General features: G+C 43.4%; 1 protein-coding gene across 3 annotated transcripts in view; it reads left to right on the plus strand.

Moving 5' to 3' along the window:
• The window catches only part of SETBP1 (SET binding protein 1), an 890,090-nt gene that overhangs the window by 491,902 nt on the left and 371,632 nt on the right, over positions 1-26,556 (plus strand). For all 3 annotated transcript variants that reach the window (XM_081561785.1, XM_081561784.1, XM_081561786.1), the window contains one exon: positions 16,419-17,065. In XM_081561785.1, the coding sequence (XP_081417911.1) occupies positions 16,583-17,065 (483 nt within the window). In that variant the 5' untranslated portion in view covers positions 16,419-16,582. The remainder of the gene's footprint in view (positions 1-16,418; positions 17,066-26,556) is intronic.

Raw genomic sequence — 26,556 nt, forward strand, 5'->3', positions numbered from 1 at the left:
GTCAGGAAGAGCCCCTGGAGGAGGAAATGGCAACCCACTCCAGTATTCTTGCCTGGCAAATCCCATAGACAGAGGAGCCTTGTGGGCTGCAGTCCATGGGGTCGCAAAGAGTCAGACACAACTGCTCATGCATGCATGTGCATAAATAAGGAGCACAACCATCAGATCTAGCCATAGGTTTGAACTTCATTTAGAATTGTTTCTAAAGGAAACCCTGGTGTTTCACAAACTCTTCATGAAACTGCAGACACTTTTGGGCAGCCAAACACTTGGTAAGTGCAGAAAAGTAAACACCAAGATGCCCACAGAATGTACTACTTCGTGAATTCAGGGGAAAGATGCCAACTTACATTCTTGTTTGGCTCTGAGTATTTATGTCCATTTTCGCTTAGCTTACTACTAGATTCTTATGCCCCCTTAGACACACTGGGTTGGGATAATATCAAGTTTTGGGGCAAACTGGTGACCTTAGATGACTGAGTCCAACTTAGTGGCCCTTACATTTCACATCCAGAATTTCCAGAATTGGGTCAGAGCAGCTTCCCTTTCAGAGTTGGTTTTCTTACCCCCTTAGTGATTACCCCCTAAGGTTGAGGAAAGATTTTTTTTTTTAATGGCATTTGGTGTAGAAACCTGCAGTTGACTTTCTGTCCAGTTCAGAGCAAATAATGCCAAGGTCAGATGGAGAATGTGAGCAGCCCTGAAGTCCACAGGATCTCTTGGGAGGAAGCAGCTGCCCCTCCCCAGGAGCTGATGATGGGTTGTCATCAGCAGATCCATGAGAAATAAGTTATAGGCAAGGCCAGCTGAGCTCACCCATAGGCCGGTAGAGGCTTCTACCTTTCCAAGTGCTGGGAAGGGAGAAGGGATGAATGGTGAGCTGATAAGAGTTTCAGAACTTTGCCACCTTGGAAAAATGTTTCTCTGACCCAATATACCTTTTTGCATCAAAACAAACTTTTTTATATCCATGGCACTTTTCTTTTCAAAAATATCTTTATATCACATTTGCCCCCTTGATTTTCTAAGGTGGGAAGCTAGGTAAGCCTTTTATCCCCTTGCAGAAGATGAGGCCATTGATGTGCTGACTTGCTGAAATGACACAAGTTGGTGGCCCACATGGGACCAGATGGCTCTGATAAAGTGTGAAGAGCATCACACCTGAAGTGACAAGATCTGCCTTGGATCTTGTCCCTATTATTTCCCGGCTAAATGTCCCTGGAAAGTTATTTAACCTCTTCGAGCCTCAGTAAACTAATCAGTAAAATAAGGATAAAAGATGCTTACCCTGCCTACTTCACAGGGGTTCTGAGGATTAAATAATACCAGCTAATTTCTATGATTGAACTCTGAGAGGATTTCCACGCTGCCTTCTGGAAACTGGTGTCTGGGATTGTTGTCACCATCGCTTGGAGATTAATAGCTTCTTGGTATGCCTAGAAATGCCTGTAGGGGCCCCTTGTGTTCTAACACAGGCAGGGAATAGTTGTTTTGTGCTCTTGAGTTGACCAAAGGAAAAAGAAAATGTGTATAGTATATGTATTTCAGATCGGTTGAATTCTTAGATACCTACTTTACATATATATCTAAGATCAAGAGTCTCAGATAGTATTGAATTTGGACTCAAGGATGTATTAGTGCTCAGGAAATGCTCGTCAGCTTAAGAATGAGAAGGAAAAAAGAAAAAAGACATGGAGACCCACAGAGAGGACAGGTAATGGGTGGTGAGTGTGTGTGTGGGGGGTGGTTTCCATCAGGGAGCCACAGTGGCTGAAAAATGACAGTCAAGACAGAATTTGTATCCTCTCTAAAGAACAGAACTGATAGCAAGATTGCATCTGTCCCAGCAAACCCAGAAAGTTCTCTCGAATTAGGGACGTTCTTCATAGACTCTTCTGCATTGCTCCTCTTTCTTTTTTCCATGATTCCTGGCTCGCCCTGTCCAGCAGCCTGTACCAGGCACGTTGCAGCACTCACCAGTGAACCCCATTTTATGCAGCACACATGGGCCTCTGTTCCCCTTAGACTGATTTCCTTGTTGGCCCTGAGCACTTGTACACTTGTCCACCTCCACACTTCTGCTCCTTCTGTGTCACCGCCTCCTCTCTGAAAGTGTCCCAATTGGTCCCTTTTAGCCAGAGCGTCTACCTCGTAGGATACCTGACCAGCTCTCAGTTCTTTACTGCCTTTTCCAGAGCACTTCAGGACTAAAGCACTTGCCAGGCATCTGGCTTATACTGCTTTGCTCTTCGTTGTCACTCACCCCTCCAGGCTGTGAGTCCTTGAAGGATGGGGCCAAGGTTGCTCCCACAAAGTCCTACTTATGAATGATTTCTGAGAATGAATGAATCACAGAATTTATGCAGTGATATAATATTAAAAGTGAATGTTGTTTAAGATACATGAAAGCTCTGCACAGTGAAGCAACACAATGAGAATCTCTTAGACAAAGTGAATAATAAGCACTTATGGCAATGACTTTTTTTATTTTTGGCTATCTTTCAGGGGCAATCACCCACTCTCAGTTTCTCCCTCAAAGCCTGAGAGTTAATGATGCTTTACTGCATGTACATCCTATCAGTCAGTGATTCACTTATTCATTCAATCATCAAAATATTTATTAAGTACCTACTAGAGCCTGCTCGCCACTCTAGCACACATAGCTCTTGACTTTCTCTGAAAATTCCAATTGCATTTTTTGTCCACCACACTCATTTTGGCACTTAACCATGCAATCTTCTTTGTTACTTAAGTCCAAGTGCTTCTCACTCCTTGGTGACTGAGTGCGCCTGGCTGCAGTGGAAAGGAAGGCTGAGCAGAGAAATGCACTCAGAGGGGAAAGTTCCAGGGATGGGCTCCTGTAAGACTGGTGGCGGGCTGGATTGGCCCCCAGTCAGCATGTGGTATAGGACACTCCTTTCTGCTCCTTAGCTTAAGCCACGGTAAAGAGAAAGAGTTTGGATTATTGTGGAGGAGGGGCCCCTTCTGAAATTCTGTAACTCTAGAGGCAGAAGTGTCCCAGGAATTTTAAAGGTTTCTTAAAGCTCAGAACTCCTCAACCCCATTTAATGGCACCCCAACAACTGTCCACATAACTCCCACTAAGGAATCATGAACTTTGCTAAGTGTTTGCTGTGAGTGAGAGTTACAGAAGGAGACATGGGACCAGGAGAAGCTCAAAGAGCCAGACTTGGGGACACGGAAAGAAGAGGAGGGGATGATTAGTTAAATGTAAGGAAATACGATAGTGAGTAATATGGAAGGAAGAAAAGGATTGATCCGGTACATCTTTTGAAAACTGGCCCCTGTTGATGAAGTGACCAAATTGAGACAAGGGAAATGAAGCAGACAAAGACGGCTTCTGGAAAATCTGTACTGAATTCCCTTTCTGGGCTTTGCTTACTACTTCCTGTGCCCAGTAGGCATTTGGAATCTCTGCTATGGTTGCTTTTGGACCTCACAGATCTAGGGGGCTAGGCATTGTTTTCTTGTGTAGATTCTGTTGGGAATAAAGGTTAGGGCTCTGCCTGTGCTCCTGGGATGTCTGTTCAATCTTTACATCAGAGTCTGCCTCTTCATGGCCTGTGTTCAGTAACAATGAGTGAATTGGTTTGTGTGCATTTTGAGATGAGAGGGAGTGACCTGCAGTTTGTCCAAAGCCAGAGGCCTCTGAGGTTAGGATTGGGGTGGAAACAGGAAAGTTGGGTTTTGACCTGAGTTAAGCAGTTATTCTGAGTCACCTAGGAGCACACTGTTTGAGTATTTAGGGCAAGCAAGGCTCTACAAGCTACTGAGATGCTTCAGTTACTTTTACTGTAGGACTTGGGATATTAAAAAAAAAAAAAGGCAAGCAACTCGATTAGCCTAATTAGGTAAAAAGAAATGTCTTCATTATTACATTTATTTGTCAAAGATTGAGAGTTCTGTCAGTGGAAAGACTGGTCTTGGGGTTTCAGCTTCAACCTGGAAAGATGTAGAAGCTGGAGATGCTAAATTTGATGAATCCAATGTTATAGCCTGAGAACTCCCATTAGAGGCAATTGGGGCACAGTTGTGCTTGTAGCAAAATAATAAACTCTGGGTTGCAAGTCCCTTGCAGTTGTTGGGTGGTATGTCTGTGACCTATTGTTATTCGAGCAATGAGAGCTTTGACTTTTTTTTTTTAAGTATTGATTCATAATGGTGACTAAAAAGGATGATTTGATGTGAAAGCCCCGTGGGCCTTCTCTCTGCTCATTATTTTGTACTCTGGAGCTCAATTACAGTTGATTTTTGGATCCACAAATGTTTATTAAGGTCTCAGCATTGTAGTTTGTGCCATTGTTCTTGGCAATGTTGGGTGAGAAAGGTCTGGTATGAGATGGGACTTTTGCCCTTGACGAATGGACAGTATATCTCAAGAGACAGGCTTAGCTCAAATGGAAAGCATCGGTATGCAGCCAAAGTGGGAGCATGATCTAAGTGGAATTAGCTATTTGGGTGATCAGGGATAAAGTACAGTCTGGGAAGGCTTCAAGAAGGTTGTGGTTTTAGGTTTGATGGTAGAACTGGAACCAGGGGACATTCTTGATGTCCCAGTTAGCTTTGGCACAAGAGCAGAGATGGGACAGAGTTTGAATGTGAATTTGGAATTGCCACCAGGAAACAGATGCTAATTATGATCATGTACTGCATCTGACAGGAACAAGGAGGCCCTGATGCTGAAGGTCCAGCTGGCTTATATTGAGCCACAGGTCACTACATCAGGCATCTTGCTGGTCTGAAGTCTCCTGACAGCAGTGGGAAGAACGACACCCAGGGCCCACTAAATTGGGCCTCATTTACCTTTAAACATGAGTATCATGGACTCTGATGGATGCTGTGGGGACCCCAAGAGATGGAGAGGAGGTTGTCTCTGTTCTCAATCTGGTGGAAGACTCCATAAGAACTCATAAAAACCAGTGGAGGATTAGAAGCAGGAGATGGTCCTCTAGGGTTCTATGGAGTGTCAGTCAGCAGAACAGATGGGATGGGGTCCTGTGGGGAACGGGTCAAGGCTGTGTCTTCCGTGCTGAGATGGGAGCCATGACTGGAGTTTTCAGAACGTGAGGAGTGTAGGTGTGAGGAGCAGAGGTATGTGCCAGCTGGAGGAATTCCACACATGCCACACACAAGAAGATCCTGACATCTGACTGTCTTGCCCACTACTAGTCCTGTTAGCCACCAACTCTTCAGTGTGAAGTTCAAAAGAGGCACCTTTAGGACAAAAAAAATTAAACTATGTATAAGCATTCAGAATGGAATCAGCCAGTTGGAGGAACAAAAAAGCTCTGTGACGTGGGTGCTCCTTTCCAGGAGTTTAAAACGTAATTGGAGATAGACATGTTAAAATTTCAGTAACAATGCAATATTTAAATGTCAGTTCAGGATAGCTGAAGGAGAAATATCATAAAGGACAGGAAATGGAGCCAGTATTTGTTTACTCTCTGGTATGCCTAGCATCTCCTTTGTGGCAGAAGCGCAAACATCTAAGTGTCAGATTACACTTTACATTCAAATGACAATGAGCAAAGCAGTTGCGAATCAGATGGCTTAGGAGTCAAGGAATTTGAATTAAGACTGAATAGGTAGTGCGGTCAAAATTAAGGGGCCTTGAAAGAAAGACTAGGGAAGTTATTATCTGTTCAATTATTCAGTTTAGCTGCGTTGCCCTCAGGTAACTCTACCATTTTCACCCCCAGTTTATATGTGGTATGGTGGAGGATCAGAGTTTAAATGACTACTAATGATGGGTGTTTAAAGACTTGGGGGTATTATGGTTCAATGGAAAGCAAATCACAGTTGGGGTCAGACAGAACTACCTATGTGATTTCAACAAATATCTCTACTTCCATTTTCTTATCTGTAAAATGGGTAAATGTCAGGTTTAAATCAAAGAATAAACTTAAAGCACTTATTATATACTATTTCCTTGTTCAAAGTTAGGATCATTTTCTTTACTATGTGGGTGTCTTCTTTAATACACTTAGACAAGAGATATTATGATCACAATTACTTCTTACAGGTGAACCCTACGTATTTAACCTATTTAGGTGCTATTCTGTGTATGTTATTTTTTTCTTTTCCTTGTAGAAGTTGGTGAAAAGATTAGGAGGCCGATGAGAAAACTGATGCCCAGAGAATTTAAGTGATGTGGCAAGTCAGATGGCAAACTGGTTTTAGAGCTCCTATGTATAAAACTGGGCTTACCTTGTGGCTCAGCTAGTAAAGAATCCGCCTGCAGTGCGGGAGATCTGGGTTCGATCCCTGAGTTGGGAATATCCCCTGGAGAAGGGAAAGGCTACCCACTCCAGTATTCTGGCCTGGAGAATTCCATGGACTGTATGGTCCATGAGGTCTCAAAGAGTCGGACACAACTGGGCAACTTTCACTCATGTATAAAAGTAGCTAGGAGTGTTTGGCCAAAAGCTGGCATCACTTTGTTTTAGAGATACCATGATCTAAAAGTAAAAGCACAGACTTTGGAATCATATAAGCCTGAATTTGATTGTGGATCTGGCACAGGTAGTGTGTGCAGAGCAAATTATTTGCCTCTCTAGACATTTGTATTTACATTTCCACATCTTTAATATGAGGGTGTGTCTTTTGCATCACAGGGCCGTTGTCTAGATTAAATAGATAATGCCTGTAGAGACCATTTATTATGCTCAACCCCTCCTCTCACTACAAGCATGTGCTTTTCTTGACTGCATGGAGAAATGCAGAGAACAGGTAGTACACCAAAACCAGAGGTCCACCTCTAAACTGGAGGATTGGCTCAGGCAATGCTGTCGAGACCTTCCCCTGGGGTCCAGTACCCAAGGCTTCTACCATTGAATTGTGTTATTGGTTCCTAGAGGAGGCACAGTTTTTGCAGCTCGAACTGGAACTGTTGATTAACAGTATGTGTTTGGCCTCAGGCCTCAGAAGTTTGATTCTGCCTCTCCCTGTCATGGAGATCCCTGAGCACAGGACCGATTCTTAGTTTTGTGTTAGGCTCAACCAAGCAGAACTGCAGAGCCAGTAAAACCTATGAAGAGGTGTGGGGTACCAGCTGTCTCTGAAAAGCTTCTGGTTGTCAAGTTGAGGAGAGAAGGCTCAGTACCTGAGAAGGTTAGAGGTGAAGGGCCAACAGAGTTCACCTCATCACCTCCCCGTTCTACAGATGTGGATGAGGAGACCCTGGGAGAAAAAAGAACTTGCCCAAGTCCACCCAGCTCCAAATGGCAGAGTGGGGAATTGAATCTGGAATTCGTGGTTGAATTAAGTCTTATTTCCTCCACAGGACAAACTAGGTACAAGAAGAAAGCAATAGTCAAACAACTTCAAAGCACTGCAAGTTAGTGGATACAAATTAAACTACTTGTATGTGCTTCCCATTGTAAAGGGTGGTGGAGGAGGTTGGTCTCCAACTCCCAAACCTCAGTCTTTACTTGGAATCTGGGAAGAGAAGGCAACATTTGGCCTAATGCCAGTGAGGGTGACACAGACTGTGGGAGGATATCAAATTTACCAAAAGTTTTGAATACCCACTAAGGTGATCCCAACACGATCTTTCATAAATAACTTGTTTTGATCTTCAATTACTTCTTAAAACAAACCTTGAGGTAGGATTACCAAGTTTCCAAATGAAACAAACAGTTTAAGTATAATTTCTGAGAACACAATTACTCACTGGAAAAGAGAGGTTAAGTAATCTGAACCCATGACCTCAAATCAGTGCTACTTCCATTCCTGTTTTCAAGAGGAAACATCGTTTGGACACTTGCTGTGGGACACTTACTGAGCGAGTTCACTATTCTCTGGTATATGGTAGAGACCCACTTAAAACCCAGCCCCTTCCTTATGGAGTCCTTGGTCTGGTGGGAGAGATAAATAAGGGAACATTGCAATAGTTTGCCAAATGCTTTGATAGCAGAATGCCCAGGAAAGTGAGAGTAAGACCATCTGTGAGTGTGACTCTGTATATGAGTGTGTACATTTGTACACACAGAGAAAAGTAGGAGAAAAGGAAGGCCCAAGTAGTCTTTATGAAGGAGGTGAAACTTGACCCAGTTATTGAAGAATGGCTTAGAGATAACCAGGTGATGAAAGAAGAGAGGACAGGCCAGCCAGAAGAATTAGGGAATTATATGAAATTATGCAAATCAGTGGGATCTGGGGAAGCTGCACCTCAGGACATGCTGCTCGGCAATGTGGTGGATGCGTACTCAGACGGTGCTGCTTGGAGGAGGTGATCTGTGATCAGGAATGTACCATATCTGTGTGTGTGCTTCCACGCTAAGTCGCTTCAGTTGTGTCCAACTCTTTGTGACCCTATGGACTGTAGCCCACCAGGCTTCTCTGTCTGTGGGATTCTCCAGGCAAGAATACTGGAGTCGGTTGCCATGCCCCCCTCCAGGGGATCTTCCTGACCCAGGGATTGAATCTGTGTCTCCTCTGGCTCCTGTATTGCAGGCAGATTCTTTACCACTGAGCCACCAGGGAAGTCCATGTAACGTAATAAAGTCACTGAGTCTGATCTTCATTCTCTGCTGGAGACCACTGCTATGTTTGCAGGGTCAGAGAGCTGTGTGCAGAGCTGCCTTTGCCCTCACTGATTGAGAGCTGGCAAGGGTTGGGTTGTTTCCCTGGTGGCTCAGGGAAGGCCAAGGCAGCAGACATGGGTTTGATCCTTGGGTTGGGAAGATCCCCTGGAGAAGAATATGGCAGCCCACTCCAGTGTTTTTGCCTGGGAAATCCCATGGGCAGAGGAGCCTGGTGGACCGTAGTCCATGGGGTCAGAAAAGAGTCAGACATGACTTAGTGACTAAACAATAACAACATTAGTTGGATTGCTTGATCACTTTATCAGTGTTTATGGAGCTTTTACTCTGGGTGCTTCTGTAGCAGGTAGACTTTCAGACCAGGGCCTGCATAATGAAGAGGCATTAACTCAAGGGGGCAAAGGAGGATCCCAGACACATGTAAAGTCCCTCAAGAGGAAAAGACCACTTCTGACTCTCCACCTAAATACCTCAGAAGACACACAGGAAGATGAACGCTCAACCACTCCAATGCAGAAGTCAGACAGATGATCCATCTCTTGCCGGAATTTGAGAAGGGATTCATATAACTATACTGCTTCCCTTGTGGCTCAGACGGTAAAGCATCTGCCTATAATGTGGGAGACCTGGGTTTGATCCCTGGGTCAGGAAGATCCTCTGGAGAAGGAAATGGCAACCCACTCCAGTACTCTTGCCTGGAAAATCCCATGGACGGAGGAGCCCGGTAGGCTATGGTCCATGGGGTCGCAAAGAGTCAGACACGACTGAGCGACTTCACTTCACTTCACTTCTTATAACTATAGCTGATGAGCCTCAGTTGAAAATACAGTTGCTTCCCTATCTGAAGCCACAGAGGCTCACACTCCATCCTTTTACACAGTTTGTCCCTCTGAGATCAGAAACTTGCAATTTCTGTCAACAAGAAAACTAGGCCGTCATCAGATCTTCTGCATGGACAACTTTAATAAAATGACCAAAGACTGTCTCTTCCCTAACATCATTATACATATTCTCAAAGTCAACAGCTTTCTGAGAACATAGGCAAGACTGGAGGAGGGAGGTTTGGGAGGAGATTTTGACTTCTGGGCAGAGACATTTCCTCAGGGAAAGTTCTGAGGAAGACATAAAGAGACATTGTGGGTTACAGCTGTTTGGAGTTGTAAAGAAACTGACAGAAGAATCTGCAAAACAATAGTATGTAGATGCTTGCTATCAGTGGTGTAAATGCTTAACACTTTCTCTGGACTTTTTTTAAGCCCTGATTTGTCAAGTTTGCTGTTCTTGTGGTATAAATACTCCCACCGCAGCTGATTTTCAAGCTATCAACTTGACACTATTGAAAGTGGAATTGGGAAGAACTCACATGGATGGGCTCTAATGAGCCCCAACAAACCACTGTTAATGTTTGCGAAGAACTGAGGTGACCAGATCACTGATAACAGCCATAGCTCTGAGAGGAGGACTTGATTGACTTCAAGCTGAAAAGAAGGTGGAGTCAAAAGCTGTCTAGTACTTTCTTTGTAAACCAAAGCTGCCTTGCAAGGCTTTTTCCTCATTAGAGCGTGAGTAAAAAGAAAGAATAAAACACAAGACCTTAGGGGTGAAACACTCAGAACAAGGGCTTCCCAGGTAGGTCAGTGGTAAAGAATCCGCCTGTCAATGAAGGAGATGCAGGTTTGATTCCTGGGTTGGGAAGATCCCCTGAAGGAGGAAATGGCAACCCACTGTGGTATTCTTGTCTGAAAAATTCCATGGACAGAGGTGCCTGGAGGGCTACAGTCCATGGGGTCACAGAGAGTTGGATATGACTGAGTGACTGAGCACTAGCACTCAGAACAAGGAAGAAAGAATAGTATTATGATATTATTTACTACAGTAGCAAAATAAGAATTTTAGATTGCTACCAGACATCTGCAACAGGAAGAATCATCCCCTCCCGTGGAAAAGGAGCATAAAGTAACAGAGAGAGCATTAGCAGATGAAAAAGTTAGCAGAGTTAGCAGAAAGAAGGATGAATAAGGTAAGAAAGATTGCAAGGATGCAAAATGTGCAATTGCAAAATTAAACATCCACAGTGAAGTCAATAAAGGCACAGGGAGGATGAAAGACAAAATTAAATTGGTGTTATGGACCTTAGATTAGGGAAGGCTCTTGCATGATACAAAATAAAGAAAAACAGTGAGAGAGAAAATGAAAGAAATGGAGAACAGAGATTAGAGTTCTAAACTGAAGTAAAAGAAAAAGAACCACTGAATAGAAGAAATAGCTAAAGGAATAATTGAAGGGAATGTTTCTGAATTAGAAATAACCTGCACTTCAGATCCAAAAGTATCACTCTGTTCTAGGAAAAATAAGTAAGATCCACATTCCTCATTTTGTCATTAATAAAATTGTATAATAATAAAAAAACTTCAATTAGAAAAGCATAAAACACATTGTCTACAAAGGGAACAAAACCAGACTGGCGTCCATTTTCTCTTCTTTTACTTCAAGTGCTAGAAGACAGTCTACAGATTTTTGAGGGGGAAAAGTTCTGACCTGAGGATTATATGGGCAGCCTACTGTATTCGACAATGTAAAGATGAAAGACGTGTCCAGCTTTATGGAATTTGCAGAATAAGGAGCTGAGGTGGGGGTGAGGATGAGGAGGTCTGGGGGAGTTTGGGAAAGGTCAGGAATGAGGCAGCAGATCTTCCGGTGTTTGTCATCGTTTGCCTTTAAGACCTTATGAGTTGTATGTGTTATTTAAAAAAAATTATGAGAAGCATGTAGTCCCATTAAAAAAAAGATAAAAAACTATAATGAGGAAGATCAGGAAGTCATCTTTTCCCCCATTTGATTGATGAGACAACGAGGCTGAGAGAGTCTTATGAGGGTTCCTAGGTGTCAGAACTAGGTCCAGAGTCCACATCTTTTGACTCCTGTTATATAAGCAAAGGGCTGTATCAGTTCTACCAGGCTGACACTTTGGAAAGCAGTGGTCAGGGTGATGATGGTCTGAATGTGCCCTGGAAGCAAAGCAGATGGGAGAGGTAGGTAATCCTGGGAAGCCCAGCTCGAGGAGATTTATTTATTAATTCAATCAACCAACATTTCTCAAGTGCCCATTATTCATTGGGCACTGTTCTAGGTGTTGGGATTGCATAGATGAATAAAATGCCACTGATGAACAGTAAGGGAGAATTCCCTTTAAATATAGAGTAGTAGTGCTCTTTGGTAAAGTCAGGTGGTGTAGGGGTAAGCACATAGACCAGGCAAAGCCTAAGCCCATTAGAACTTCCTAGAGGGCTTGGTACCAGCCAGAATGCTGGGCCTATCCCTGCAGCCATAGGTGGGGCTTGAGAATTGGCATTTCCACCAAGTTCCGGGATTAGTTCCTTCCAGGCTGTGGGTGGAGAATGTGTTCTAGACTAGGAAAAATTCTTCCATTTACAGATCATGGAGAAGAGAGGATGTACTTACTCCCTGGGACTCATCTGGGTCGTGAAGCACATAGAGCCAAGCAAGATTCCCCTTTTCCCTCAGACAAATAATTCTGTAGGCTCACAGTATCTACTTTGGAGTGTCTCATAGGTCTGTGACCGTGCTGGGTGTAATTACACAGTCTAGATTATGGAAGAGACCTTGGTCTTGTTGCTTTCATTGCTGAGATAAGTACGGAGTGAGGGACTCAGATTGACTTGTCTAGCACCTCACTGTTGGGGAAAGGCGGGCCCAGTCTCTGGACTGCTTTCTCAGTGTTCTTTCTCCAGCACATCCCTCCCCTCTCCCCTCTATTCCCCTGGGACCTGCTGAGCGGTCATTTCCTAAGTGTAATATTGTACCTATAGTGCTTCTCTCACCTCAGGTCCTGCAATCAGCCACAGAGGGGTTAACTGTTGTTGGCCTGGAGGCCTGAGCCAGCACAAAGTGTCCTTTGTGCGCTGCCCACTCTGGAGGAGCCACTGGCTGCTGGAATGTGACAAGGCGAACGGTTTTCACCTTGCTTTTGTTTTCACTTTCGTGTGTGTGCGTGAGCGTGTGCGTGTGCTCACACCGGGGTACGCTGGCTGGTGGTGCCATAAGAGGACTCCCAGTGTTCTCCCAGATGCACCAAAAAAACTGGACCTGTGAATCTGGGGTGGCAGCTACGTGCTGGGAGAAGGCAAAAGGAGAACAGCAGCTTTGTGTGCTGGTGCAGTAAACAGAAGGTTTATGTTTCTTTGCTCTTTACTTTTGAAAGTGTCTCTCTTGCATGTGGCCAAGAGGGGCATAGACAGCGAACTGCGCAGGGGCCGCCTGCTTGGGTGGATCTGCAGTTGGAGTCGTTTGAACCACAGGACTTTGATGAGCTGTCAGGGGCTAACTCATTTTCATTCAGAAAGAACTTCAGGAAGTCCTCCCTGTGCCCCGTCCTGCACTGGGTGCTGAAGCAAATGCAAGTGTTGTATAGCCATCGTCGACCTCAGCCTGAGCCTGAATTGCAATCAAGAAAGGAAAATAAGATTTGTATCCTGGAAACAATGAGGAGACCATGTATGACTAGTATTTAGTGGCAAGCTCTACAGCTGCAAGCATTTTCAGTCAGGCCAGGGAGTGAGTACTGTGGTTCAGAGTTTGCAGTATGTTGTCATGGAGAAGTGAAGACTTGGGCATGACCTTGAAATGTGGGAAGGCTTGGGATATGCTTGTTCCTTTGTCCATTCATTCCTTCATACAACAAACATTTGGAAAACACCAGTTGTATGCCAGGCATTGCCTGGATGGTTGGGAGAGGATATAAGAAGAGATTCTATAAAAATATCAAGGCGGGAAGATCTCTGAGCATGTAATGCCACTGTGGAGACTGGTTTGACTTGAATAGGGAATGCAGCTTGATGGCTAATGAGCTCTAAGACTGAATTCTTAGGGTAGACAAGTATGGAAAGTCTGGAATTGATGTGTTCCTGGATGGGATTATTTGAAACTGCATTATGGTTTCATCTCTAGTGTTCATCATGTAATACTCACGCTGCTTTGGTTTGGTCCTCGTGCAACAAGAATCGAATTTCAGCCAAGCCTCTTTATGGTCCCCCTGGCTCTAATATCGGGTTCCCTTAATTTATCTTTCTAAAGCATAGCTTTACTAACGCCCCTTCCCTACTGGCATCCCCTACTTAAATGGCTTCCCATTGTCTGTAAGATAAAATCCAGCTCATTAGTGGCGTGCCGTCCAAGGATGTCCGTGATATGGCTGTAACATTTTTTCTCTCACCAGTTCCCGATTGTACCACACTTCCTAGTCAAACCTCAGCTTTCTCTTTCCTGAACGTAACTCTGTGCACACCTGCCCAGGTCTTGCCTCATGCTGTTCCTTCTGTCTTCTATGTCTCCTCTCTTCCCACTTTACTTACTGAAGCCCCTCAGGTCAAATGCGCTCTTGGGGCCTTCCTATGCAGTTTCCTCTCTGTCTACACCTCGCCCAAGTGGAAAACCCTCTCTCTTCCCTTTGTTTCTATCCTTTATTATAGGAGGTAAAAATCTTCTCTGTTTTGTTTTTCAAGTCTCTCTTCAAGAGTATAACCTCCTTGAGGAAAAAAATTGTATATTAATCATTTCTTAGGATCTTGACTTGAGGACAACTGAAAAAAAAATATTGAATTTTCAGTTTTTGTGGCTCTCTTACTGTTTGAGTTTTAAGTTTTAGAACTTTGTGTCCTATATTCATTAGCTACTGATTTATACTACTAAATATAAGAAACTCTGAAGTGAATCATTGTTTAAATGGAAGATACTTTCTCAGTACTGATAATTCATCTACCTCGTACTCCTCTAAAGTTTAGATTTTACCTTCTTTTCTCTCATCACAGAACTGGCAATAGCTGTTGACCTACTCTGGTTCAAAGGTCCAAATAGATTTAGTTTAGGAATTTTTTATGGAGAATATGCCTCAGCTTTTGCTCTGACCAAAGTATGCTTTGTAGGTAGGTACCAGGATATTAAAATGTAACATTGGAGATCCCTGTCAGAGGGAGTAAACCACTGAACACTGCTGCCATAAGAAACATGGATGCCAATTTGTATGAATCTAATGCACAAAATGAGACGGTCCTACTGGGCTTTTGCTCAGTAGCGGTAAGCGGGGACAGGTTCTCAGGCTTCTTGATGCCTCCAACAGCAGTGTGTCATCTGACACCAGTAAGAGAGACCTCAATGAATATTGACTTGAATATGACTTTTTAAAAATTATCTAAGGTTTTGGGCAAATAGGCAGATCAGTCTAGATGAGACAGAAACCTCATCAGTAAAGAAAACATGAAGTGTCAACTGTTCTAACTGCCCTCCTCTGTTCCTCAGCGGGGACTTTGGCCCTTTTGTAGCGTGGGGCGCAGGTCGCTGTTCAGTGTTGACAGCTTTGGGGAGGATGCTCTCACCAAACAACCGCTTCTTTGCAGAGGTGCTGCATTCATTGGGTTTTCCCCCAAGTAGAAGCAATTGTAAACGTGTCTTCCTGCGGGGCTGAGTAGTTTCCAGAAGCTGATTATGTTCCTGGACTTCTCTGGGGAGCAGCCTCCGTGTTGAAGTGCTGATGCCTTGCTAGCTGGCTTTCTCACAGGGCGTCAGCTGAAAATCTACTGATCCCTGAGGGCGGAAATACCTGCTTGATTTCCAGTTCTTGGCTGTTCTAAATATGTCTTTGTGGGCATTTCTGGAAATTTCTGGTGGGCACATTTGCTGGTCAAGTCCTTAAATGATGGGCTCAAAGCTAACAGTCTAGGGTATGCTGCAATGTCTTCTGCTGAGTGGCCAAGTGAAGGCTTGGTTGTAACCTCATCTACAGCTGGGGTAGAAGGAGATGATGTCTCGAAGTTCAGGGCAGCCCCAGGGCTTGAAGTTTTCTCTTGAAAATGAGCATTTGGGCTTTCTTTTGAGCTTTAAAATGATGAGTATAAAGTTGGGAATAATGGGACATGGAGTGAATAAGGGTGAAGAATAGCTTAGTGAGGAGAAAGGGAGAATAAAAAATCCTGCAGGGATTCCTGACACTTCCAAAGGCCTGTGAAATGCTCTCTCTCTCCCTCTCTCTTTTTTGTTGTCATGTAGACATAATGCCACTTTATTTAAGGGCTAGGAAGGGAATTAAAACTGTCTCGGGTGGTTATTTTTATCTAAAAGATAGATAGCAATTAAATAACTTTTGTGTCAGAAACACATTTAGCATTTGTTTTGCATTAATCACAGCATTAGAAGTAATTTCTTACTGAACTCTTTTTGTTTTCCTTTTACAAACCTTCACCTCAGCTTTGCATTTGTTTTAAGAAATAAAGGCAAGACACGTGCATGATTAAAATAATTCACAATGAAAGATGATAAAGAAAGAACAGTCCAGAAGCTCTTCTTCTGAGGGGATGGAGAGCTTGGCCCAGGCAGCCCAGGGCTGTGTTCAGCTTTGCAGACTGTTCTTCACATGTGAGAGGGAAGTTGTGCAAGAAGCCAGCCAGATGCAGCTTCCACAGACCCGAGCATCAGCACTTAGACTTCCTTTCGTCATGGTTGGCTTTCATGGTGACTCAGCCAGCTGTGGCTTTGGTATAAGAAGCATCTAGCTTGTTACTGGACTGGAGGACTCATCTCTCTTATCTTTATTCTTGGACCCACAACCATAAAAATTAGTAACAATTCAATGAAAGCCTGTGTCTGTGCGTGTGTCTCCCCTTCTGCTCCCATATAATACAATTTGGGAATGTGCACTTTCTGGTTTGATTTCTTTCAAATCATTTTTTTCTTTTTCTAATGCCATAGATAAGTAGGATGGGACTTCTGGAACTTAGTTTGAGTTACCTTTGAGGTCATTTTTTCCTGCCTGCCATGGCTAATTATCTCTCTGCTTCTCAGTTGCAGATCTGATCTCTTCTGAACAACCTCACGGTGTCTCCTTCCCTGGGGCTCTGAGCCCAGAAGCCGGACCACTTGCTCCTTGGAATTTTGGGTGCCGTCTCTTCTCACCTTTCCCTTTCCCTGTCTCCTTCCTGAGAACTCTTGGCGACTGGAGGATTGTCATGGAGTCCAGGGAAGTCGTAAGTGGCTCCCGGCAAAGGGGGAGTGAGTCGGAATTCCTGCCGGTCTCCTCAGCCAAACCCTCGACTACTCCTAGCTGTGCAGGGGAACCTTTGCTATCTGCTCCGGAGACTGGGAAGGGAATCCCAGCAGGTGGAGAACGCATGGAGCCAGAGGAGGAGGATGAACTGGGCTCAGGGCGGGATGTGGATTCCAACTCCAATGCAGACAGTGAGAAATGGGTGGCAGGAGATGGCCTGGAAGAACAGGAGTTTTCTATCAAGGAGGCCAATTTCACAGAGGGGAGTCTGAAGCTGAAGATTCAGACCACAAAACGGGCTAAGAAACCCCCAAAGAATCTGGAGAACTATATATGCCCACCTGAGATCAAGATCACCATCAAGCAGTCGGACCAGAAGGTGTCCCGTGCTGGGAAAAATAGCAAAGCCACAAAGGAGGAGGAAAGAAGCCACTCCAAAAAGAAGGTAGGGATCCATGTTGACTAGGTTTTTTGGTTTGTTTTTGCCGTTTTATCCTCAGCTGTTAAGGGGCTACTGCTTATTTATAAATTACTCATTTCTCTGATGGAACACTTGTGGCCTACAGAAATTGTCTCCTATGTCTTGGTATAGTATCCAGTTTAATATTATGGCTTCTACTGACTGAAAACAAAATGAAAAAAACTACAATTATATTCCTGGAAGTTCCTATTTATTGTGTAGCAGCCAGTTGGCTGGGTCAGATCTGGCTAAGCTGTGAGAGAATTTTGAGGGTGCTTTTTGTTTTTTTTTTTTTGGTTTAATATTTACATTTGTTCTCATAGTGAGAGTAGGAAGTTGAAAATTTTGGTCATTCAGAGCAGTTTAGGACCATTATAACACCCTTTTGGTTTCAGTCATTTCTGTACGTCTTTCTAAAGGAGATGTAGACAAGTCGCTTACTTGAGTGGGAAAGCTGGCTTCATAGTAAATTGAGGCTCTTCTTGGCTGAGAGATCATCTTCCTAGGAGCCAGTGGTGAGCATTTGAGCTGGCGCTGGAGAAATGGAAGGGACAGGGGACTATTGAGGCTTTGTCTAACACATTGTAGATGTCTCGGGTGAAGTGCTGGATGAACTCAGTGTGTTGTCATTTTCCTCATAAAAGTCAGTGTGGGTGTGGAAAGCAGATCTCTAGGTGATTAATGATATAGTTTGGTTGAATGCATGGATCTAAGGTTTCATTCTATTTGTTTTGTGTCGCAGAGGGTTACAGAGACCTCCTTTCCTGGGAGGGGTGTGGCACTCAGATATGATAGCAGAGGGCTGCCTTAGTCTAGAAAGTTTTTTTCCAAGAATCTCTGGGTCTTGTGAACAGCTCTGAAAGGAGTCCTCTTGTTGACAAGAGTTTTGGAGTTTTAGGTTGTAGATGGTAACCCGAGTCTGTAATTCTCTCACATCTTATTTATTAATATTTGGAAGATAAAATGGCCCATATGAATGAACCTTTCTCCTTTATAGCCCAGAAATAATCTAGTTTTTCTGTTGCCAGTGGTTTTTGAACTTTGGTGTAGTCATTTTCAATAAACTGCTAAGAATCATGTTGTTTCTTTAGTGTTGGGCTGTGCCTTTCCTCATGCTAGGTGTTTTGGCTGATTTGTTGCAGTTAAAATAATTTTTAAAAAAGGATTAGAAAAGACTTTTCTGGTCTGAGAAGACCAACACTTTTAGTTTGCTCAGACTAACCTGGTTTTCAAACAGAAAGTCCTGTATCCAGGACCCCCTTCAATCCTGGGCAAGCCAGGGCAGTTGACGTCTTCTTTAACATTTGGAACACAAAAAAATCTTTAGAAATTGGTGTGTTTTTACGTAGCATAGAGGTGAGTGCTTTCACCTCTCCTGTCCCCATTTACAACTTTGCAATGCTTTCTGGGTTCTCTGATATAAAATCAGAGATTATCTATATATACGCGGAAACTTTTGAGATTTTTGCAAGCACATGCAAAGAGATGCAAGCAGGCTCCACTTAGAAAGTTAAATTTTGCTTTGGAGTTGAAGTCTCTTCAGTTTTGAAAATGAATATCTTTGTCTTTGGTCACTGAGATGGCACAAAGAGTATTGTTGGATTTTTGTGGGGGAGAGCAGTCTTGAAAACTGGGAACTGTTTTCCCTTCATCACCATCACCACCAGAATTTGAGCAGCAGCCCACAGTTTAGAGTGTGCAAACCAAAATTCACAATCCTAGAAAGAGTAAGTTGTCCTGATCAGTACTACTTCCTTAAGGCCGTAAGACTGTTCCCAAATATAGGCAACTGCTTATTGGAATGCCCCAGAATAAAACTCTGGAATTTGTGACACAGGGATGGTTTCAAAGCTGAAATGTGGAGTGGACCTCCACTCTCATATCTGAAATTCTCAGGCTGGTGATTCTCACCCAAAAAGTTGGATGCCCTTTGTGTACTTTATTGGAAAGAGAGATGAAATTGCTTCTTTGAATATGTGACCTACTAAGTATGCATTTCTAAGCTTGGGCAATTGGAGGTGGAGATAAAAAGGGGGAGGGCTGAAATTAAATGCACAATGCTGTGTTATGCTGGCTCTGTAATGGGAATATCTATGAAAAGTGCTTCGGATTTTATTTCTTTATCCTTTCTACAGTATGTCTAGAGCTGATACTTTCCAGAGATGAACAAATAAAGTTATCAGTACTGGATCTTAATCATTTGATAGATGATAGGAAGTTCTCTGATCTATATTGGATTAGTATGGTAAGTTTATTACTCTTTTAGTTCCTGTTGTTTTGCCAGCAAGGAGTAAGCAAAAGCTGGAGCTAAGGTGGAGAGGTGGAAACCTTGCCTACCATTTGTACAGAAAAGTTCAGTGGAATAAGCTTGCAGAATTCATTTGTATAAATGGGAAGTACAAGATCATTAATTTGGGACAGGGAAAAGGATGAGGATGGCAATTTGTAAGCATTAGGTGAGTGTCTTACTCTAAAATCTAGTCTTCTGGATCGTTTATTGTGAGGCAAGTTGCTCATTGAAGAAGTGTACATGGAGTGATCCCTGGGAGTCAGATCTTTTGCTAAGCACTTAAAAACAGCTCTGTTGAGCTGGTCCTTGATTGAGTGGAGATGCCTCCTTGGGTGTCATCTGATCATATATGCTGACTTAGAGCAGGGTTGGCAAACTAGTCTGTAGGCAAAATTCAACCCCCTGCCTGTTTTTGTACAGCTTGCAAGCAAAGAATGGTTGGAAAAAAATAAAAAGAATAATATTTTGTAACATGGGAAAATTATATGAAATTCAAATTTCAATGTCCTTAAATACAGTTTCGTTGGAATGGAGCCACATCTATTTATTTATATTTTGGCTACGGCTACTTCTGCACTTCGACAGCAGAGTTGAGTAGTTGTGACAGAGAGTGTATGGCCCTCAGAGCTTAAACTATCTGCTCTCTGGTTCTTACATAAAACACTTGTTGACCCTTGACTCAGGGGAAGGGCAGGGAGTTTTAGGATTACAAGGATTTTGTTTTATCTCATTTTGTTTTGAAAGATTTATCCTCCAAACTTGGAGGCTGGGAAAATGAGTGTTAATCATTATGTGCTTTGTTGTTGTTGTTGTTGTTGTTTGTTTTTGTTTGTTTTACTTTTGCAGACCAATCAGTTTTGTTCAAGTCATTGTTTGGCAGCCTTAGGCAAAGACAGCTTATATTGGATCCCAAATGATTTGCTTTTTCATTGTTTTTTTTTTTTTGGTAAAAGGAAAGTTCTATAGGATAATTATGGCATTCCTTACATATCACAGCTAGTTCTCTTCTATTTCTGTTTGTACATGTTCTGCTGCTGCTGAGTGTGGTATCCTTAAGAAATTTATTCTGAATTTCACACCTAGACACAATCTTCCAAACTGGAGACTTGTGATAGATTTTCAGGTAACATGGCCACGTCAGTAGTAGGATGTTAGGAGGGACCCATGAAAATCCCACTTCATTGGCTCAAGGATGCATGGACTTGTCTAACCGGTGGATAGATCACCTCTCTTCCAAGTAAACTTAGGATGATACTTGAGATGCTGTCTGGAAGAGGATTTATGATGAATTGATTTATGTGATGTGTAAGAGCAGCATTTGGTAAGAAGTGGTGACTGAAACGAGAACTCAGAATTTCAGGGCCTCAGAATTGTCATTTGGGCAGGTCCTGGGTTGCAGGTAGATCCTATAAGTGCTCTTTATCACAGCACCCATGTTGTTACATCTTAGACTGACTCAGGTAAGTGGAATTATAATGTAAGCTTCCTCTATTTCCCCTCTAGGTTGCTCAATAAAAACAATAGAGAATATGAGAATGAATCTCTAGAAGCAAGTTCAGGTATAACATGTGAACTTAAAGTGTTCTAGCAGTAACAGGTTTTTAAGAGGCTCTTAGCTGGACAGAGCTTAGCAGCTCTCCTCTTTCGGAGGACTTCCTGTGGGAGTCAGGACACTCACCAGGTTCAATGGCATGAAAAGGAGAGGGGGTTCGAGACAAGGACTATACAGTGACCCAAGGCTGGAAATGTGGCATGGCTATCAGCACCAGCTGGTTCTGTGATTCTGGATATGGAGTATAACCTTGCTGAAGCCCCAGTTTCCTCATCTGCCAAATAGAGATGATAGTTTCCACATAATATAACCCAATGGAAGATTTTTTTTAAAAGATAGGAACTGTACATTGTACATGTCATAGTAACAGTTCCAATTTATTGAGCCACATGACAGACCTTCGGCTAACTCTTTTATCTGTATTCGCTTTCTCTATTAGTCCTTATAACTGTCCTGTGAGATGAGAGATATTTATTTACAAATGAGGAAATTGAGGCTCAGTGGCTTCACCTAAGCAGGAGCAGCGCTGGCCTTTGAAGTCAGTTCTTTTGGACTGTTTGGCCAATGCTGGAGTCCAGGCCCCAAGTGCCCACACTGGAAAGGGCTGCTGGAAGGTGAGGATCCAGCTCGAGGGCATTTCTCTCCTACTTTCCCACACAGTAAGGGTGGCAAGATCATGAGCTGATACATTGTCTTTAATTCCAAGTGTTTCAAAGTGTTGTGAGTTAAAGTCTTATTTTTTCCTTTATTCTGCTTATGGTTATTATTTGCTTTTGACCAAAGTGCAACTTCTGTTTTGTTTCTTTGGACTTAATGTTCACCTTTACCCAGCTTCATCAGAAGAACTGATTTTCTCTAGCAGTCTCATATTCCTCAGAGTCTGCCATGGTCCTAGGAAGATGTTCAGGATTCCTTCTCAGTAACCCCACATAGAACATCATCATACATGGGTGGAAAGACCCTGTATTTTCTTCTAAGTACTCATAACCCTCTCTTAGGAAGTCTAATAGGTTACAAGCTCATTTACTCATCCTTCAAATAGCACCCTCCTTGTGTCAAACGCACAAAGTATGAAGAGGAAAAACAGTTTTTTAGGTGATGTAGATGGGAAGCAAGTCTGGCATCAGATTGCTGAGAGTGATGAATATCAAATAAGTACCTGAGTTTGCATTTAATTCTGTAAGTAATGGGAGTGCTTTGCAGGCTTTGAACTGCAAAAAGGAAGGGTTGCGGGTCCAGAGAACGTAATGAGAGTGATGTAGGGCAGAGAGGCACGAAAGTGGTCCACTTGTGAATTAGGAGGGCTGCACTAGGGCTCTCCATTTTCCCTGTAGGCTTCTAGGAAACACATTTCTCACTTGACTCGCTATGGTTGTAGCAGTTTAGAGGGCGTGTTGGGCAGGGATGGAAGGTGACTCAGGCTGCTGGACCTCCGGTACTGCACCACTTCCTCCTCCACTCTGACGGGTGGTCCTGAGCACCCACGAGAGCCTTCCACACTCCTTAGGGCTCAGGTGTCCCTCTCGCACGGTCATTTGCCCAGCACCTTCTCTGGTCACTTTGAGGTGCTTTGCTTGACTGAAGGCTTGCGCTCCCTTTCTCAGTGCTTGTGAATGTGATGCTTTGAACTCCAGGGTGTATGGGCTTCTTCCCCTTCAACACCCTCAACCTGACTGGAAGAGTAGGTCTGGCCCGCATTTCTTCATAAGCTGAATTTCCCTTGTTTAATTTTATATTTTCTCTCTATAGATTTTTTTATTTTAAGCAGCATGTTCCTCTTTATTCATCAAAGTACCTGAAATTTTGTTTCCTGAAACATTTCTCTGTAGTTATTTTATAGCTAAAAACCTTTTCCACAAAGTAATTGTATCAAGCAGCAGGTAATATTTAACATCTGGAGTTGGTGTTTGGGAAGGACACTAGACTTGGGGAGAGGAGCCCTGGGCACCATCTCTGCCTCTGTTAATAACAGCTTCAATAAGAATGCTTTACTTTCCAGAATTTCAGTTTTTTGCATGTTAAAAAAACAAAAACCGCTATGGACCTCTGAAACCTTATTTCTCTTCTAAAACCTGGAAACTTTAAGAGTCATTCTGTTAGATGAGGCAAGTCTTCCTCTTTAAGAAAACTAGTTACTATAAACAAACTTGTTGACCTCTCGTTGGGACCCACTGTTCTGTCATCGGATTGTTTCCTTTTTGCCCCAGTGTCAAAAGGCCTAAAATCATGGGAACAGATGTCAGAATTGAGCTTAAAAAGTGGGGAGGTTTATCAGGCTTGCATTCCATGAGGATATTCTGGGAACGTTTGGTTCCCCTCTTTCTTCCTTGTGTGCTTCTTGTTTTTCTCCGGTGTTAGGGATTCCCTGGGAGTTCACAGCACTGTGCTGGCTCTTTTCCGCTGTTCTTAGTTGCACTTTAGAGTTCAACAAGGAACATTCTTTGGTGAACTCCATACCTTTGAAGATAAACCTGTTAGAGTAAAAGTAGGAAAACCGTGTTCTGTTCTGATGGAGAGTCATTCATTCCTTGAACTGTTCAGATAAGAAATAAGGGATCTGTTATGCATAGAACAGTCTTATGGACTCTGAGGGAGAAGGTGAGGGTGGGACGTTCTGGGAGAATAGCATTGAAACATGTATATTATCATATGTGAAACGGAACACCATTCCAGGTTCAATGCATGAGACAAATGCTCAGGGCTGGGGCAATGGGATGACCCAGAGGGATGGGATGGGGAGGGAGGTGGGAGGGGGGTCCAGAAGGGGAACACATGTAAACCCATGGCTGATTCATGTCAATGTATGGCAAAAACTATTACAATATTGTAAAGTAATTAGCCCCCAACTAAAATAAATAAATTTATTAAAAAAAAAAAAAAAAAGAAAGAAGAGATCTGTTAGAAACATTGTCGGCCCTGATTCCAGACCAGGTTCTCTGCAGAGAACCTTCACTAGAAGCTGGTTCCCTGTAACATTAAGCAAGTCTCTTAACCCCTTGAAGCTGTTACCTAACTGTGTGAAAACCAGCGGTCATAGTAACACTTCCTTGCTGGTTGGTGTCTTGTGGGGATGAAAGTGCCTGGTATGCTTAGCACAGCACCTCACTCAGTATGCACCACTTTAATTCCTGTTCTGCGTGTCTCTCTTCCAGCTCACCCACAGGACCCTCCTCAGTACCAGCACAGCTAGCCACATAGTGCCCTGCAGTTGTGCTGGGTGCTTAGAGGCGTGGGCCATCTCAGAAGCCATATGTTTCTTTAGGCTGATCCTGTTTTTATACTGCCCATGGCTATGTTGAATTATGATAGGTGGGTTGCAGTACCAGTGTCTTATTTCTGATGCTTGCACAAGCACCTACTTACTAATCAAACATGCCTCTAATGATATATATATATATATATATATATATATATATTTTTTTTTTTTTGGTGGTAAGAATTGGTATGGGGATTTATTTAGAGTCGATTCAAAGGTCTTTTATCTTTGATAAAAATCTTTTATCTTTGTGGTCACTTATCTGCCAAACCAGGATTGCTGCTGAGCTCAAAGCATGACTCAAAATGAAACTTTCAAAGTAGTGTCATAAGGACGACCAGATGGGGTTCAGCTGGTGCTTCCTTGCATCCCTGCCACACTCCCAGCATTTGCACAGTCACCCCCTCTTCTCAATCATCAATTCTACACATGCAAGAAGTCCTCTCGTATCTGCATTTCCAGTTGACCTTCAGTTACATTACCTCTTTTATTTTTAATAAAAGGCAAAAGAAATAATTCCTTTTTGCCCTTCTCTGCTCCATCCCTTGATTCTTCTGATTCCTGCAACTTTAAGTGAAAAACATCCCACCTTCAAAACGCTGGAATGCAGGACATCCCAGGATGTCCCCACCTGCCTTCCTTGTTCCTGAGACATGAGTCACTTTGGTTGGAAAGTCTCTGCTTAAGGACTGCCTAGGCAGACAGCATGGGGATATGGCAGGGAGGTTCTCGAAGCCTTGGCTGTAGGCAGTGGTTCAGGCTCCTGACTGCCTTACATACAGAAATCAAAGCCATGAGGCAATGAAGCCTTGTGTTGTAGAGGTATTTTTTATCCACAGTAAGCTAAAAATTCACATTATAATTTGTACATACCAGACTACTTTGTGAAAATGGTTTCAACTTGTTTGGTTCTCAGGATAACTTGACTTGGAAGGTAGCATTAAGGTTCTGCCCCCTGCCACCGCCATAAGAGGAACCAGTGGCCAAAGGGAGAGGCGGCCAGCGAGGAGGGCAGAAGCTCAGTGGAGCCAGGTTCCCAAGAGGTGTACTGACATACACAGCATGCAAATGCCCGCATGGACTAGCAGTTGTACCCAGTGCATGGAGGATTCTGAATTATGTGCTGTCTGGTGAAGCTGAGGCTGCTGTCGGAGCATGTTGGAACATGGACAGCCAGTCAGAGCCCTGCACTAAGGGCAGGTTTCAATGACATAACTTCTAGGGCTTCTTCCTACCTTCCATAGTGTTCCATTGAATCTTGCCCTAAGAAGGCCAGGGGCCTCCATCTGTACCTGCAGTGTGTCTTTGTCTCTAAAGTCCTAGGTTTGTTTTTTTTTTTCCTGCCTGCCCCTCCATCCCCAGGCTCACTTCTCTCACCTTCCCACCAGCCTCTGACCTCACCGGAGGAAACAATGGAAGCCTTTATTGACTCTGAAAAGTCCAAGTAGTTCCCACCTTGGTACCTGGCCCCATGAAGCCATTTGATAATCATCATTAGTATCAAATGCAGGTTGCTTCAATGTTTTTTCCTAGACCTTGTTTATTGTGTTTTTCCCTACATTGTCTTCTTTGGCTGTCACAAGTTTCAGCCAGTTTCACAGTGGGGAGGATCAGTGGAAGTGGAGAAGAGGGGGTACAGAATTCTTGAAGGGATATGAACAGATCACCGTTCTTTCGCTCATGCTGGGCCACCATGCCTTCCAATAAGAAGTAATCATTTGCAGGTATGAATGTGCCCAGGAACGTGGGCAGCCTTTCATGCCAAGCCAGTTATTCATTTGTTCAGTGCTGTGAATGAAGACACATTCACAGCACTGAACAATTAGGGGGTTTTAGCATTGTTCACTACAGACTGTATCCCTGGAGAACTGTCTTAAAGGAGTTGCTTCTCATGGTGGATCGTGGGTATAGCTAAAAGGGATCTATTTGTAGCATACAATGGGAATCTGTGATTTCTCCATCTTTGTCCTTTCAGGCAAGCCAGAGATGGACATGGATTTATTTGGGTGTGTGGCTCTTTCTTGCACCATCAGGTTCCTGAACTTATCAATCTTCCATTGGATTCCTCCCATTGACTAAGTGGCAGGTCAGCATCATGCTGGGATGTGGGTGCTGTTGGGTCACGAAAGCAGCCATGATTAGGAGATCTAGAAAGGCTCTGAGAACCAGGAGTTAAATTGACACAGGCTAGAAGCTGGTACCAGATCAGGAGACAGGTGAAGGCCAACCACAGAAGGTATGGGTCAAAAGGAAAGAATGAGTCCACAGCTGGGTCACACTTCTAGCATCCTGGACTTCACTAAGAGTCAGAAGAGCCTCTGAATATTTCCATTTCCGCTTCCTTTGTAAACAAACAGAAGACACCTTCCAAAATCCCT

This window comes from Giraffa tippelskirchi, chromosome 14, assembly GCF_054371585.1.
Source record: "Giraffa tippelskirchi isolate mGirTip1 chromosome 14, T2T-mGirTip1v1.2.pri, whole genome shotgun sequence".
NCBI classification, from domain to species: Eukaryota; Metazoa; Chordata; class Mammalia; order Artiodactyla; family Giraffidae; genus Giraffa; species Giraffa tippelskirchi.